The sequence below is a fragment of the Sipha flava genome, unplaced genomic scaffold (assembly GCF_003268045.1).
Source record: "Sipha flava isolate LNK unplaced genomic scaffold, YSA_version1 93_pilon_pilon, whole genome shotgun sequence".
Classification (NCBI taxonomy): Eukaryota; Metazoa; Arthropoda; class Insecta; order Hemiptera; family Aphididae; genus Sipha; species Sipha flava.
In genome coordinates, this window is record NW_020273633.1 from 39593 (window position 1) to 57903 (window position 18311).

Here is an 18311-nt window from a genome sequence, read left to right on the forward strand (position 1 = left end):
AAATTAACCAACAATAGTTTTTAAAATCTCTTTTTTATTTATTTATTTATTTATTAAATGGACGAGCCCAATTTCAATGAAAATGTGGAACATATACATAAATATGGTTATTGTGGAAGTACAATTTATGTTAAGTGATTAAATTACTAAATTATTAAGATAAAATGTATAAGAAGCAACTGAATTACAAATAAAAATATCGATATTAAATTTATTTACATGTTTATTTATTTATTTATTTATTTTTATTTATACGGGAAATCCTTTTTGATAATGATATAATTTACAAAGTAAATACAGTAATGTATGAGATAAATTAACTTAATGAGTTAAACATATATTAAAGAGCAGACTAATAAACACGAAACAGTAATTAGTGAGTAAGCAGTATAATAAAGAAGTATAACAGACAACTATGACTTCTAAAAATAAAACTGTGAGCATAGAAAATAGCAGTTAGGAGTAAGAATCTAGGAAGGAAGGATCATTATTAGCATTAATCATTAAACGTCTGAGAGGTTCGTATTGTTGGTAATTAGCAGTGGCTCTGGGAATATGGAAAGAGATATTAGAACGTGTAGAGCGAGGAGGAATTTTAAAATTTATCAAGGAAAGTAAGGTGGGAGAATCAATTTTGTTGAGTAGAAGATCATTAAAGAACTTAATACTAAGCATACGTCTACGTTCAGAAAGGGTATATAGCCCAAGTGCATTAGCAATGGGTGAGTAATCATGAGGTTTATGTGGAATACCTAAGGAGAAACCAACAAAGCTCAGAAACTTACGCTATACGCGCTGAAGTTGGTTTGAACCGGTGGCCGTATAAGGATTCCAGATTACCAATCCATATTCTAAGATGGGTCGAACTAGAGCACAATACAGGGATTTGAGTGATCTAGATAGTTTAAGGTCTTTAGAAAATCGCAAGATGAAACCTAGAGTTTTAAGTGATTTACAGCAAATCATTGAAATGTGTTCACTCGGATTGAGATTACTTGATAATTTGAAGCCCAAGTCAAGTATAGAGTCAAAAACCCGTTCGATGATAGTGTCAGAGAGTTTATAATTCCACAGAATTAGATTATGAGACCTGGAGAAGGTCATGACCCGGCATTTAGCAAGATTAAGCTTCAAGCCTAAAGTTCTACAACACATAGAGAAACACTCAAGATTATTTTGTAGACATAAACAGTCGTCAGCTGATTTAATTTCCAAATATATTTTCATGTCGTCCGCAAAACAAAGTATTCTGGCAGAAGGAAGAGCATTTTTTACACTATTGACAAATAATAAGAAAAGTATAGGTGATAGGTGACCGCCTCGAGGTACACCAGAAGAAGACGGGATTACGTTCGATTTAATACCAAACACCTTAACCCATTGTTATCTATTGAGCAAAAATGAATTAAACCACGAGAGTAGAGGTTCATCGAATCCGGATGCCCTTAACACTTTCAATAGGACTATATAGTTGACTGAGTCAAAAGCCTTGTAAAAATCGGTGTAAATAACATCTACCTGAGAACGTTTTTGGAATAACTTCAAAAATGAAGTTACTCAATACTAGGTTGCAGGTAGTTGTAGACCACCCAGTACAAAATCCATGTTGCTCGTCGATAATTATGTTATTAACTGAGCGTTTAATACAGTTTAAGACTATGTTTTCAAATAGTTTAGATAAGTGGGATAGAATTGACATAGGTCGATAATTTGCAACATCCGTGGCATTTCCTGATTTTAGGATGGGTGTTATAGAAAATGCAACATATACATGTTGCATGAATCTAATTATAGGGACATTCTTACTATATACAGTACGTTGGAATGGCACATAAAAAGTATCAGTCTGTCTAGTCGTATGACCAAGAACTAAAAAAGATAAATTTGATAATAGATCTGGACGGTAAATATAACCATTTAAAAGTTTATATAAAAAACAAATGTCATGTTTTACCCTTCTGACTTGAAGAGTATCAAGGTTTAAGTATAATAATAATAGTTTATATGAAGTGTGAGGCAACCGTTAAATATTACATTTAATACTTATAAGTCTCAAAAAACGATTTTGAATCACCTCTAGAGAGTGAATTGGACCAGATGTATAAGGAAACCAAATGATTAAATTATAATCTAAAAAAAAAGGTGTAAGCAAACTATTTTAAAAGCATCTTCCCAAAAAACAAGGAGAAGAGGAATTCATATGCTAATTCTACTCATTTGGTAATTTTTTCAAGTGTCTCAAATAATATAGTACCCGGTTCAAAGAATTTCATAATTTTCAATTTTTTATTTTGGCACCTTCTTGAAAACAACAGCTTCAAAAACCTCTTAAATTACTCTCATTATGGTCCAATTAATTATAGCAAAATAATCTAAATATTTAGGTTAGGAATTCTAAATCACAGTATAGTGCAAATTAATAATTTAAAGTTTTCAAAAATCTACAAGAAAGAAAGGAACATATAGATTACTACATAAAAAAAAAAAATTGATTAAAACAGAAATAATATCTACCAAATGTACATTCATAAGTGTTAAATTTTGAAAAGTTCAAAATCAACAGAAATACTATACCATAAAGAAAAATACTAAAATTTAATATTTATTTAATAAAAAGAGTTACGACCTAAGACTAAATGGTTTTTAAAATGATGAAAAGGTAAAAAATTACAACAAATATTACAAATGTTTATAAAAAATTATTAATTAAAAACAAAATAAGTATATTAGACCATAGAATATAAAAAAACTGTAAAAAGTTGTATTATTTTTACAGTTCATAATAAATGTATGTATAGTAAAATTAAAAATAAATAAATTATTGATGCATAATAAAAAATAATTAAATAAAATTGATATGAAATAAATAAATATACAAAATAAAAAACATGAAAAAAATAATTTAAAATAAATAAATGTGATAATTTTTTAATATACTTATATTTTGTACATATCTAATATTATGTTTTGTTTTTTACCAGAGACCTATCACTAATGATTCAGTCAAAAAGTAGTTGTTCAAATAAAATGTTTCACTTAACATATTTGATGATGGTATCACGATCTGCATAACTTATTTTACAAATCTTGCATGATAAATAATGATCATCTTCACTGTGAGATTTTTGATGAACCATTAGACTTTGAGAAGTCTTGAAAACTGTTTTACATAAACCACATGAAAACGGTCTGTCAAATGTATATTTTTTAATGTGGTTATGGAAATCATCATATTGGATAAAAGTTCTAAAACAAAATCGACACTTTTTAATTCTTTCCCATTCATGAAATGTAGAATGTATGGATAAACTACGAGGGCATCGAAATGTTTTATTACATAATTTACATTTAAACACAAAATCATTATTATGAATTGCTTTGTGTCTATTCAATATTGAAATGTAAGAGAAATTCTTACTGCAAATATTACATTTATACATAGCATTATCATGCAATTTCATATGAATAGTAAAATATTTCATAGAGAATAACTGTTTACATACATTACATTTTACTTCATTATTTTTGGTATGAGTAGATTTTTGTTTAAGTTTAGCTTCAATCTAAAAAATAAAAATAAAATTTTTAAAATTAATGTCTAAATTTATTTTATTTTGGTAATACAAATCATACCTTTGTTTTTTTTATTTTCCTTTCATTCACTATTTGTTTTAATCTAATAATAAAAAATTAAGGTATTAAATAACATCAACATAACCATTTGAAAAATTATTATACAAGCTTTAAAACTGTCACATTAAATGCATGTTTATTGAATTTAAAAATGGTTTAACTAAAAAAAATGTGTATTTAGAAATATATATTTGAGTACTGTAAAATAATTGTATGATAATAACAAAAGAATACAACATATAACAATAATAACAATACAACATTGAACTAAAAAAATGTAATAACTCAAGAATAAATTATTTATATATTTTATATTTATATTATTTATATCAGTTGTCATACTTACAATAATGTATACTCATCATCACACTTAATACTTTGTGAAGTATTAACTTTTTTAGTTGTAATAATATCTAAAACAAAAATTATTATAAACACTAATCATAATTTTACAACTTCATTAACATTAAATGTTATGTTTTAATGATATTATTTAACACTTGTGTTATTCCTTTCATAATTAAAAAATTACAATAGTTTTGAATGGGTTCGCTTAAAAATATTGTATTATCTTTATATAGGGTTGCCATAAATTTATAAGGTGAAACTGGGACAAAACAAACACATTATTGAGTAATATACTTTTTTATATAATTTTTAATATATTGAGAGGAGCAGTGGTATATACAAGGGGGGATGTAAGGATCAGATCTCTCCTAGGCCTTTTTTTAAATGTTTTAAAATAATGTTCTTAGTGTGAGGGCATTAGAAACGTAAAAAAAAATTATGATTTGTTTGCAAATGATTCCTCCCCCCTCCATACAAGTTACGCCACTGAAGAGGATCATTAATGGTTGGCAATAAAATATTTAAAAATATTTTTATAAAATAAAATATATTATATATTTATATGTATAAATTACATATTATATTTTTTTTATATATTATTGTGACATTTTCATAATTGTTTATGAGAACGATTTTTTTAGTTTGAGCTGTTTAAAAATTAAAAAATGTAAAGAACTGTAATGAACTTTATTTATGTAATAAGTAATGAGGATTAAAAACCTGCAATTACCACATTTATATTCTTAGATAAAATTAAAAAAAAAATATTGTACTTGACACATTTTTTATACGTAAAAAGTAATACTAATATACATTACATTTTTCTTCTTATTTCAATAAAGAACAACAATTACGTGAATAATGTTATAATTTCGGTTGTGCATAATGTACAGAATTTTATGATTAAATTGATATTCAATTAACTCATTTTTCAAAAAAATATCACTTGTCACACTTGTGCGCTATGCCATTGAAATGGTCAAAATTAAAAATTAAACAATACTACATTTCCTCTAAACATCCTAGCCGGAACATATGAACATCCCAAAAATGTTTTCGGGACACCAGAACACATAGTCCAACACCAGTGACAATCCCGGTTTTCCAGGACGTATGGCAACCCTATCTTTATACATACATATAAGTATAATAATAACGTAATAAATCGGTACCATTGATTTTGTTTTGTTTTTTGCGGTTGCGGAGTTCATTTTTGATTATCTTTGTAACAACGTTTTCTTTGACTCCCATGTTTTTAGTTTCTTCTGTAAACTTAAATATGATTTAGGTTTGACCACTGCATCAATAAATAAAATAAAAGAGCTCACTACTTACCTGCTTATTTCGAATAGCTGTTATACTATAATTAAAAAAAATATTTCGATAGAAAAAAAACGGTCACTGATCAAATGGGATGGCGGTGAGGAGATTAAAGCGATTAGCAATTCAAATCGTGAAAATAGAAAAATGTTAGATATTTAACATTTCATTGCAAGTATGTTAAAACGATAAGAACGCTTAAATAAATGAAACGAAAAAAAAATTCAATTATGGAGGCAAATTACAGACAGATTTAATATTAACTTTAACAACAGTTAAATCAAAATTGATATTGATAAGAAGTCACATGGGCTCGTATGGGAATGCCACGGATATAGATACTATGAGCTGCACAGAATAAAGCGGGCCTCACACGATCAGTAATACCATTGATTATAAATACTAGTATTTATAATTAATGGTTATACTGACAGTAGAAATATTGACAATATTTACATTACTGACAATGTACTCCTCACGCGGTCAATATAGATTATTGTCAATAATAGTCAGTTTGTCATTCTACTGATGAAGGTGCGAGCTTTAATGAACGACAGTATAAATTGTATTATTATTATTAAATATTGTATTATAAAATTTCATTGGTTTTTCTAAACGTATTTTTATTTATTTTGAAATAAATAATTTTATAATTATTAATGGACAAAAATGGTCGTAGAAAAGCGTGCGTACCAATTCTTTTAGCGTTTTCTATTCAAAATAAACTTATTACTAATAAGAAACCAGTGGTGCACACAGGGAGGGTCAGGGGTGCCTACTGACATCTTTCAGAGAATTGGTTGATGACTAGTTCTGTGTGAACTTGTATGAATATTTGTTTAATTTAATACTAACCAATTTTTCAGCTATCCAAATCAACATACTAATTATGGTAACCCTAGAACTAAAGCGTCACATGAGAATAAGTAGTAGGACTCAATCCCAAAAATTATGCTACATAAAATTATAAATTAATACCCAAAAAATTGAAAAATGATTAATATTAGGTGTATTTTAAAAATTTTTATTTTTAGTATCTTTATCAGTAAGAAAAAACCAAAAACACTTAAAAATAAGAATTACGTTATGCCTAAACTCAGATTTTATTGTTGGGGGTGGGTGGGTATCTCGAAATATATATTTTCGACACCCTTGTCAAAAATCTACTGTGCACTACTGTAGGAAACGATGGGTAAAATAATGAACTGCCAAACGCAAGAAGTATTGTCATTTAAATTTTTTAAAAGAAATCCAGCTTTCTGACGTAAAATACTACCAGAATTATTTTCGAATTAATTTTAACATCTATAATAAGCTTTTAAGCATGGTAGAACCATTTCTTTTAGAATCATGAACTTTTTTTAATTTTTCATGAAAATTACTTCATATAGTATTTTTTTTTACATCATCTATAGTAACTTCAGGCTTAATTAACTTAAAGACTACTAATAATTCATTATTAGCTGTTCTTTTTTTTTTATCTATTACAATAGTATTTGCAACGAATATCCCATAAACAATTAAAATATTTATATTGAAAAATAAAATCAGGTGATTGTCGTTCGCGACATTCATCACTTGTGTCCTCCATCGCTACGATATCAATACTGATGAACTGTCATTCAACACCTCATACGATCAATATTATCATCAGTAAATAAATACTGACGACTGGATATCCGATTTTTTTCATCAATCATCAGTATTGTTTTTTCATACTGACAGTACATCAGTACTAACCTCATACGATCAATAATACTGTCAGTATCTAAAATACTGTCAGTATTACTTATCGCATGATAAAATAAATTTATTTTATCATGATTGATCGTGTGAGGCCCGCTTAATGTTCACAAATATTCTTATCAAATAACTTTTTATTACTAGTGATCCTCGTGTATTTTATATGTAACATACAGCGCCATTGTTTAAATACTTTGTTTAGGGTTTGAAATATGCTTTCTGAGCCACCGTTTGTTCCAGTGGCGTAGCTATCATCGGGCAAAGCAGAGCAGTGCCCCGGGGCCCCTGGAGCTCTTGGTAAATTTTAAAAATATATCCGTAAAATAATTGAAATAAAAAAATTGATTTTTTTTTAAATAAATATTGTATAATACCATTGATTATAGAATACATATATTCTATAATCAATGATAATACCTACAACAGAGATGGCAAACCTTTTGAACACTGCATGCCCAAAATTACCTTTTTTTTTTTTATAGTGCGTGCCATGAAAAAAATATTAAAAATATTATATTTTGTTATATTATAATTTGATTGTAATTAATGTATTCGTATAAAAAGGTTAGTTTAGGCACATAATAATAATTATAATAATATTGCTTTGTTAATTATTTATATTATATTATATTATAGGTCCTATATTTTCGCATGCCATTGATTTGCCATCCCTGACCTACAATATGCAATGATCGCTGTTCGTCAACAGAGTAATCGTTATCTTATTGCACAACGGCCACCAAGGTTTGTCTTTAATTACGATTAGGACGTACATAGAAATTTCTACATAAATAAAAATTCTAAAATAGCCTATTGTCAATCTTATTGTACCTATTTGCTATAATCAGGGGCAGAGTTAGGAGGTGGAAGACAGGAATTCATCCCCAGGCATAAAATTTTAGAGAGTGTAATTTTTGTACAACTAATTTGATATTTTTAACTTTGTTAAATACCTACTCATATTAGGTTAAAACTCAATGAGTATGATTGTACTCGTTTATTAATTATTAATAATAAATTCTTGAGAGGAGTATTTGATTATTGGTTTATGATCGGTCATAATTTTAACATTTTCTGCAGGGGTAAAAATTCCAAGTTCCATCTTTGCCTATAATGTATTGTCGAGTGAAATATTATTGAACATATTAATATATTATGTTCACGTAATCTATTAACTTTTCAGTCATTAGCGTAACGTTATCGTGTTCGTAGCGCAGTGCGTACGCTAAATTTTTTTATTTCGATAGCTTTTAACGTTGTCATCAAGTAGTGTATTAAAGATAAAGTTAAAATTATGGATATAAAAGAAAACCAGTGGTGCTTATAAACAAAAACAGAGACATCAAAGAGAAGAAATGAAACAAAAGTTGCCGAAAATGAATACATTTTTAACTTAAACTAAATGTGTTATAAGTACCTACTGATAGTACTGAAACGGAAAATGTTGACTCATCTAATGATAGTTAGGTCACAACTACAGTATCGAATGAAAAATTGACAACACCCGTTTCAAAATAACTTTGATCTCTGGACTCACCGAATTATTTAAAATGTCCAATGACTTGGGATTAACTTTATTTTATAAATTATAGTTATTGATTGCAATTGAATACAATAAAGCTTCAAAATTAGATCTAAGTGGAGTGATGATTTCTTTTCTAATATTAAAGCTCGTAAAAGATTGTAAATTTTATTAGATAGACTATATTTTATTTTATTTGGTTAGATAGAATTAATAAATCAATAATGATAATATGATAATATTTAAAATTTGTTTTAGTAATTAAATGGATTTCCTTTTTTTATTTTGAGTATTAATTAACTATCAGTTTATTATTTTCATTAATGGTTTTATAAGAGGTATTTATACGAGTATTTAAAACAGTAATATAACGTATAATATAACGTATAATACGTGGTTTTTCCTATAGATAGAATTAAAGGGCCTAATTGAGTTATTGCCCCGGGGCCCTTCCCTATTTTATTACGCCATTTTAATAACATTTATTAACTATTATCAAGAGCATGTTTAAGAGAGAGGTCGATTGGGCACTGGCCCTTCTGGCGGACTCTGCCTCCAACAAAATCATGCCCGATAAAAAAAAATCATGTGGTTTCTACTCGGTACCGACGGCACTAGTAGAGTACAGTATTGTAGTATTATGTATGTACATAGGCGCCCGCAAACATTTATCTAGGGAGGGTCAAGGTTCATGAAATATTAAATAATGATCAAAAAAAAAGGTTTAAATGTTCTTCATGACTGAGACACATGTTACTAGAAGTTTGAAAACCAATGACTAAAACAGTTTTACGTAACATATAAAATATAACATACAATCCGATGAAAAAATACTAAGGAAAAATGATTTTAATATGGACATTTTAATAAAAATTATAATGATAGTAAAATATTTAGATTAAATTTTATTATTGCTGGAAAAGGAACTATAAATGTCTTGCATATTTCCCAAAATTATCAATAATTGTCTCGTAAAAATGTTCGCTTTTAATTTTTTCACAATATCATTATGTATATGTATAAATAATATAATAATTATATATATAAAAATCTCGTGTCACAGTGTTTCTGACCATACTCCTCCGAAACGGCTTGACCGATTTTAATGAAATTTTGTATATACATTTGGTAGGTCTGCGAATAGGTTCTTATCTGTTTTTTAAACTCCTAAGTGCTATCGTTTAATACATCGTAGTTTAATTTAATAATTTTTGACCCGGTTGATAACTGCACAATTGAAAATTAATTATTAAATTATACTATTTAAAAACTATTAATTTTATTTTTGGTTTTAAATGACGGGTATTAATATTAAACAACAAGATCCCGCAACAGGTGCCAAAACAAACAGAATATTAGTTCGAAGGAACATTATTCATATCGGTTGATGATTAGATGCGATCAGGACAACATTATTCTACGATGTCGTGAGTTTTGTTAACAATTCATGGATGACATGTATGTAAAGATACTTGCGATTCAATCAAAAAAAGCTGCGTGCGGAAGATTCTCAAAACAATTGTTAGATATCGATGATGGGAAAGTTACTACAGATGAAACGGGATGCATACAATTACTGACCGATTTCTGCACAATCATTGATTCGCAAGATGCTCTCATTGACCAGATATTTCCCAACTACACAGAAAAAACACAAATCATGAGTGGCTGGCAGAAAGAGAAATTTTAGCAGCAAAAAATTATGGACGTATTAAAACGAATTAAATCTCAAGATACATTTGTTACCAGCAGACTTGGTGTCATACAAATCTATTGATACAGTTTGCGATACTACTGAAGCTGTGAATTATCCAACAGAGTTTTTAAACTCATTGGATTTACCAGGTATGCCACCGCATAATTTACAATTGAAGGTTGGATCTCTGGTTATTTTCCTACCTAATTTGAACCCACTACGGTTGTGCAACGGCACACAATTAGTCATTAAAAAATTAATGAAAAATGTTATTGAAGCCATAATTTTAAATGTCAAATTCCGAGATGAAAAAATATTATTACCGTGAATCCCTATTATACCCACAGATGCGCCAATATAATTTAAACGCCTTCAATTTCCAATTAGAATGGCATTTGCAATGACTATCAATAAGTCTCAAGGCCAAACGATGTCTGTCTGTGGCTTAGATTTAAGTACGTCATGTTTTCACACGGACAATTATACGTGGCGTGCTCTCGAACCATCCAGTTTGTTAGTTTTGGCGAAAGATGGGATAGCAAAAATATATATTGTACACTCTGTTGCATTAAGGGATTGATATTTTTTTTTACTAATATTGTTATAATTAGAGATATATATAATTTTAAAGGATTAATTTTAATAAATTATTAAAAAAATAAATGTTTGATGTTTTTTCATTTTTATATTTCATCACCATATTTCATACCTCTTCCATTTATATACCACATCCTTACGTACTCAGTGGCGTATTTTCAATTTTTTTCTGGGGGGGGTCCAATAATTCCAACATAATATAGATATGTAGGTACTGATATAAAAAAATAGTTTTTAATAGATTATAAGAATATAAAATAGTTTTTTTATTATATTTTATAATTTTAAAGTATAAAATCTAAACGTCTTTTTTTTTTACTAAGTTCATCTAAAATGTCTTCTGGTAAGAGAGAATCTTTTCTATAAATGGACATCATAGACAATCCAATAAGTCTATTCTAGAAAAAAAAAACATAAATCTTACACAAATAAAAAAATAATATTTTACTGAATAAAATATTAACACTTACTTCAGAAATAGTATTACGTAAGTACATTTTTATTAACTTTAATTTCGAAAATGTTCTTTCATTTGACGCAGTCGATACAGGGAGTGTTGTTAGAATTTGAAGCAAATTTAATATACCAGGATACATGTCTTTATTGCATATATTCAATGCATCAATTGCATTATTTGGCTTGTCGTTCATGTTACTTAATTTTCTTTGCCATAAATTGAACTCTCCAAGTACAACTGATGTAGGTGAATTGAATTCTTCTTTGTATGTATCAATTAATTTTATAAAATCATCTTCACTTCCTTTTGTGTCAAAAAGTGATTGAAAGCCATTTAAAATAGTTTTATGGTCAATAAATCTAGTTTTGAGCTGATTAATAAATGAGTCAATATATGGAATAAATATGGATATGCGATAGTACTTTTCGGGGTCGTCAGTTTTAATATTCATTCTATTTTTTTGAACATTAGATATTCTTGGTATCTTTAAAGGTGATTCAAATTTGTTGGCAATATTTTTTGCTTTTATAAAAATTTCATGAAACTCACTATCAGCGTTTTCCCTAAATGCATTTAGTTCGTCCGATGTATCTTGAGCCAAACTCATGGCCATCTTCAGATCAATATTGATCTTTTGAAATTGTTTCGACATTGGTAGCCCAAATCCAAATACTTTTGATGTTACATGCAATGCTATAATAAATTCTGATTGTAAAATCGAATTTCTTAAACTTTGTGCCTTATGTGAGGTGTCAGATGTATCATTCCATTCAGAAATTATATCAAGAGCTTCTACAACGCTTTCGAATAGTTCCAAAAAATCATTTATTGAATGATATCTCTCTATCCACCGAGTTTCACAACTTCTTTTTAATGATCTTTTTGATAACACATTTTCCGATTGTTCAATAGCTAGTGAAAGCACAGCTTTACGTTTTGAAAATATAAAAAAATCCCGAAGTTTTCCAACAATTCTTAAACAATTTCGTATACTTTGAATACCATATGATGAAGAAACAGCAAGGTTGAGAGAATGGGCAGAACAATGAATATAAACGGCTAGTGGATGAGCTTGTTTTATATGATATTGAACACCATTATATTTACCCGACATTGCAGCTGCTTCATCAAAACCTTGCCCACGTAGATACTGTGTTTCGATTCCAAAATGTTTTAAGTTGTCCAGTATTAAGGTAGCTAATCCTTTACCAGTCAAATCAGCTGTCGGTACAAACTGTAAAAAATCTTCATGCAATGTACATGTTTCACGATTTACATAGCGCGCACAAATGGAAACTTGTTCAATTCCAGCTATGTCAGCCGTTTCGTCCACAAGAACAGTAAAGCATTTTGCTTTATTTACTCTATTAACAATCTTAGGAAGTAAAACAGAATTACAATCATCAATAATGGCATTTTGACTAGTGGGACTAATGTATTTAATACGACCTGGACTTTCAAGGAATTTTTTTAAATTGGCATCACCAAGTGCTCGATACTTTAAAATATTACGAAAATTTCCATCATTTTCTCTGGGTTCCGAATTTTCTACTTCAATTTTACCAGAATCACGATGGCCTCTGATTGACAAGTTTTGCTGTCCGCATAAAAGTATAGCTTCTATTATTGGAATAATGTTTTTTCTATTTTCCATTACTTGTTTTGCATGACTAGAATCCAATTGGTTTTCAATAGATAATGACTGATTATTTTTTTTATATTAAAGTAATTATCAGTGTCTGATAAACATTTTAAATGGTATTGTAAACTGGAATGGTTTCTAAAAGTTTCAGTTGCGTGTTTCCAATTACGAAATGGTTTTTTGACTAAAGCACCAAGTGGTTGGGAATTGGTTCCTGCTTCGTTATTAGCAAATGCAACACAACATTTACAAAACAACGCTCCATCAAACTTTAAGGAATACACTAGCCAAGTAAATTTAGACAACCATGAAAATTGAAATCTTAAATTTTTTTTACAACTCACAGTTACTGGAAATTGAAAATTGTTTTCAGGTTTCCAGATTTGCTGAAGAATTTCTTCAATTTCGTGTGGCTTCAACAAACGATTCGTATACATGCCTATATCATACATATTAATATTCTCATCTACTCTTTTATCAGGAAATGTATTTAATTCATCAATATTGGGCGATAAAGAACGTTTTTTTGTTGTATCATATGTGGTTCAAGAATTTGTAATGTTGGAGATTCGACTGTTTGATCTGATGGACACGCGACTGGTGCAATTATAAATGATTTCAATGAACTTTGTTTTCAGGATCAGTTAATTGATGGTCAGTACAAAGTTCGACAAAAAAATTTTTTGATTGTTCCTTTTTTCTAAAATGATGTATTTATGCCACATTTTTTTGCAATCGTGATTGCTTCAAATTTTATTTTTATTAAATTTATATTTAAAAGAAGATCCCACATTTTTATAATTGAACTAAAAAATGTATAAAATTGTTGTATATTATCAAAAAATATCTGAACCGGTTGAACAAAAATTGCATTATTCAGTAGGTATTAAATTTAAATTGTGGGTGGCCGATGAACATAAACAGCATTCGGTTAAAAATTTGTTTTTGCAAGCCATTGTATACGCCACTCATTACGCTTGCTCCATCATATCCTTAACCTCTACATTTATTTATTTGTATATTGTTTACTTCAAAAGACTTAATTATTGCATCTTCCATTTCTTTATAGCGCTCGGGTCTGAACATATTTCGTATAATAGATTATTATAAATATAGATTAATGCTAATTTAATTTAAAAAAAAAAAGTAATTATTCAATTTTTTTTTCATAGGAATTAAATTTACTTTAACCAAAGGTCCCAAATTACCGTGGGTCCCCACTCCGCTACGCATGGTCTGCGGGCCACCAATTACGCCACTGATGTGAACAAATTTAACGAATAAGACTTCAAAATATTTACAATGACGATTAAAAGGAACATTACAAAAGCATAGTTTTTACTTAGCCCGAATACCATCTTCATAGGCAATAAGGAAAGTTAGGAGTAGTAGAAATACAAGTAAAAAAAATGTTATCTAATTCATTGATATAATTGCCAAAATTATTATTGAGCATCATTAAATTTTCCAATATTGAGTGATCATTAGTAAAAATTAAAGACGTTTTTGAGAAAACAAAAGAAAATGATCCCATTACTTTTAATAATCAACTTAATGCAATTCTGATAAATATGCTTTTCTAAACATTTTTTCATTAAATAGGTAAATGTGTTCCTTTCAGGAATATTTAAACAATTTTAGTCTACACTGTACCAATAAAAAATAATATATATATTTTGTAGTTCTTCAACATTAGTAATAATATGCCATTAATATTATTAATATTTAGTTGAACAAATATACGATCGATTGTAACGTAAAACTGAAAAAAAAAATTAAAGGGGTAACACTAGTGATTTTTTTTTTTAGCTCATCAGTTAAATCTCAAAGTCTCCCCCAAGAGTAGTAAAAATTTGTATTATTTTACGGGGTGTCCATTCTAGTTTAACATGTTCTGTGATATGATAACTGATTACATACAATTGCAATTAATAACTGTTGACGTACAGTACGCATAACACCAAATTGTTAACATATAAATATTTACCATTGTGTGATAACATTTGATTAACAATTGGCCAAGTTAACTATTATATTAATTTTTGTTCGGTTTATTGTTTGCGTACAAACCGTTATGTATGATTGCGTGACGTTTTCGGACTAATTTCATAGCCGAATATTAGAAGTACATAATTATTTACCCGGGTCCCGAACGTTTTCTTAACGTTTTGAATAATATAAGCAAACGATATTGATTTGTCTAGCCTACAAGGTCAGTTCAACAAAGTATATGTATGTCTGTGATGGTCAAACTTTTGCTTATTAATATCACTTAAATAATGTCTTCGAAACCAATGTTGTTAAAGGTTAGGTTATATAGATTGCAATATTCGTTTTTAGTGTATGTTTTCTTTTAATTTTCTTATTCCAGGAGGAACATTTCGTTGACATGGAAGACATTAACATACAAATTGAACCATGCAAAACATACTTCAGCGATGGATGTGTGGACTCTGCAGGACCAGACGAAATTGATTTATTAAGAGAACAACCGAAAACTAATTCTGATGACTCTGTAAGTGTTGCAATCTTAATTTTTCAACTGTCATAAAATCTTTAAACAATATATTATCATCCCTAGGCTAGTTGGTCTTCGTGGATAATGAAGCAAACTACATCGTTTGGTTCCAATGCATTAAGTACAGTTGATTACCTAGGTGAATCTCTTGCTAACTTTTTTGGCATCACTACACCTAAATATCAATTTGAAATAAACTACCATAAAAATATTATGCAAGAAGTAAGTATTGTTTAGTTATTAAATATTTTACAATAGAAACATTTTATAACATATTGAAAAATATTAATGCAAATATTTGATAGAAAATATTAATTTCTAATATTTCTTGATTTACTCAACCATGTAATGAGTAATTTTTAAAAATTAAACAGTTATTTGTTTGAATTAAGTAAAAATTAGAAAATAGAATCAGTTTAGACAGTAAAAATAAACAGTAGAGTCTTATTGATCCTAAGACAGGCTAATTTAAAAGATGTGTTTATCTGATTGGACTTGTAAATTAATATACTTTATTTAGAGATATATTTTCCATAGACTTGCACAACAGTAATCATTAAAATAATCATAATTGCACATTACACATGTTCATTTGTAAAACAAAGTATTTGATCAACATATAGGAACCATTGACTCGTTTTTAAAAAAAAAATTGCTGAATATTAATAATAATTTCAATAATTTCATTCTTTGTGTATAGTAATAATTTATATTTTAATTTTTAATTAAAATAATAAATTAATAAAAATTAATTTTTAAGTATAAATTGCGAGAAAATAGAGTAATAAAATCATAGGTAATTTGAATAACCTCTTTTTCCCTATCTCGTTTTAATTATAGTACCTCACATACTGTAAAATGTTATTGCACCATTGAGCCATATTGCACCATTGAAGTTACAGGCATATGCAAGGAGGGGGGATGTGGGGATCAGATCCCCCTCATAGGCTTTTTAAAATTACATAAAATAGTGTTCTTAATGTAAGGAAATTATAAGGAAACAAAATGTTGATATATACAAATATATTTTTTATTATTTATTTTATTTAAATGCGCAGTTACTTAGGTTTAGGAATTTTCCTTCCATAATAATTTGTTTGCAACTGATTCCCCCCACCCTCTATACAAAAGTTATGTATACGCCACTGGAGCAAGTTCAACTGAATTGAAAAAAAATGTATTTGTAAATTAGTTAAAATTGATTATGTTCAAAATTTGAATTGATGACAAATAATGAATTAAATAATAATAATGTATATTAATAGTTATTTACACTGGTTATTAATTATAAACATTTTTCTTAATACTTTTATATAATTAAATTCTTCGTGACATTATTTACATATTTCATAATTAATTTATATTGAATGTATTTAGATGAATGCAGAAAAAGTTTCAAATGAAGAAAATATGAAAGGATGGACACAAACACCTCAAAAATGTATTATAAATACTGAACCATGTTAAAATCAGTAATCACAATGTGTAATCCACTGATTTATTAAAATTAAGAGCCTAATAATTTATTTAAGTAAACATTTTTCTTTAAATTATGTGGACTAATATTTGTATTATTCTATTATTTAAAATAACTTCAAGGATTCACTGTAAAACATACTCGGTATATTCTTAAACTATATTACTCTTTTTACGTTTTTATTATGAAAACATTGAAGCAACATCATTCTTGTCAATAATACTACTCCTTAGTAAACAACCTTCTAAATCATACTGCCTAACATTTACCATACCACCTTGTTTATTATTGATATATTAATTCAAATGACCCGCCATGTACTCAAAAAATTATTTTATGAAAGGTTATGTTTTTAAGGCCTACAATAACATCAATTATTATCAAATAATAATTAATTTTATAATATTTAAACTATTTTTTTTTTTAATTTATTTTTTTTCGTGGACCAAAACTATTAATTCTTAAGTATGGATATAAAAATATAAATATACATTTTCTTACAATTTTGAAAGGGATCCCCTAACCTTTCTTATATATATGTCTGTGTGTACATTTCAGCCCATTCTATATCTTTTTAACTGGGTCCTGGAATACTACTATAAATAACAAAAGATTTCCTAAATTTTTTCTTACCTTTATTAATACGAATACCACAGCAGGATCAAAGCTCAAAATTATATATTTTTTTCATTTTATAAGATATAAATAATATTTGTATATCTTTGATGTAAATTAATCAAACCTATATCAAATCTACGAATTATAATGATTACCATTTACCAAGAAGCTAATGATACAATTATTGATTATTATATTTAATAAAAAATCTAGATTTTAAGAATATTATATTTATTTATTATTAAAAAAATATTTAATTTATTACCTCAAATATTTATTTAAGAATATTATTCTATATTATGTTAAATAATTTTGTAATTAAAATTTTAAGTATTAATATACATATGTGTTTTATATTATTGTTATTTAATACTTACTTCACTGAATGGAATAACAATTAATGATAAATTATTATCATATTAAAAAAGAAAATAACACAAATAGTTAACTAATATAGGTAATATATGAAATTTATTTAAAAAATCACTTACAAGTTCTAATTTTTAAATATTAGAAACTAAAGATAAAAATTTTTAAAAAATTATCCACAAAGTATAAAGAAAAACAAATTTTTAGTCAAAGGAAATATTGAAAGTTTTAAAATAATTTTATCATTAATCATCAAGTCATGAACAAATATTATATTTCCTTACAAAATTAATTTAACTAACAATAAAGACAGTAGCAGAATACAGAAAATAATAAGTATTTAAACTTGCACTTCAAATTAGTTATTTCTA

At 27.5% G+C, this 18311-nt stretch overlaps 3 protein-coding genes across 7 annotated transcripts; 1 reads left to right on the forward strand and 2 right to left on the reverse strand.

The window, feature by feature from the left end:
• Positions 1-3134: 3134 nt before the first annotated feature.
• LOC112693741 lies at positions 3135-5685 on the reverse strand. Of its 2 annotated transcripts, none has more exons than XM_025568937.1 (6): positions 5317-5685; positions 5154-5246; positions 3980-4046; positions 3634-3676; positions 3504-3563; positions 3135-3246 (listed from the first exon to the last, which is right to left on the reverse strand). In XM_025568937.1, exons 2-6 carry the CDS (start codon positions 5230-5232, stop codon positions 3229-3231), a joined length of 267 nt encoding a protein of 88 aa, XP_025424722.1. In that variant the 5' UTR covers positions 5233-5246; positions 5317-5685; the 3' UTR covers positions 3135-3228. The 2 variants fall into 2 exon arrangements, with proteins under 2 accessions (XP_025424722.1, XP_025424721.1); XM_025568936.1 differs by having other exon boundaries at positions 5154-5253; positions 5317-5678.
• A 1457-nt stretch (positions 5686-7142) lies between these two features.
• Positions 7143-17029, forward strand: LOC112693740 (protein FAM177A1-like). Of its 4 annotated transcripts, XM_025568935.1 has the most exons (5): positions 7143-7341; positions 7681-7788; positions 15330-15473; positions 15540-15698; positions 16854-17029. In XM_025568935.1, the coding sequence occupies exons 3-5, from the start codon at positions 15348-15350 to the stop codon at positions 16941-16943; spliced, it is 375 nt and encodes a 124-aa protein (XP_025424720.1). In that variant the 5' UTR covers positions 7143-7341; positions 7681-7788; positions 15330-15347; the 3' UTR covers positions 16944-17029. The 4 variants fall into 4 exon arrangements, with proteins under 4 accessions (XP_025424720.1, XP_025424717.1, XP_025424719.1 ...); XM_025568932.1 differs by lacking the exons at positions 7143-7341; positions 7681-7788 and adding an exon at positions 14887-15264; XM_025568934.1 differs by lacking the exons at positions 7143-7341; positions 7681-7788 and adding an exon at positions 14887-15190.
• LOC112693752 (52 kDa repressor of the inhibitor of the protein kinase-like) lies at positions 11144-13395 on the reverse strand. The gene is made up of 3 exons (XM_025568948.1): positions 13303-13395; positions 11330-13018; positions 11144-11257 (listed from the first exon to the last, which is right to left on the reverse strand). The coding sequence occupies exons 1-3, from the start codon at positions 13393-13395 to the stop codon at positions 11144-11146; spliced, it is 1896 nt and encodes a 631-aa protein (XP_025424733.1).
• Positions 17030-18311: the final 1282 nt, after the last annotated feature.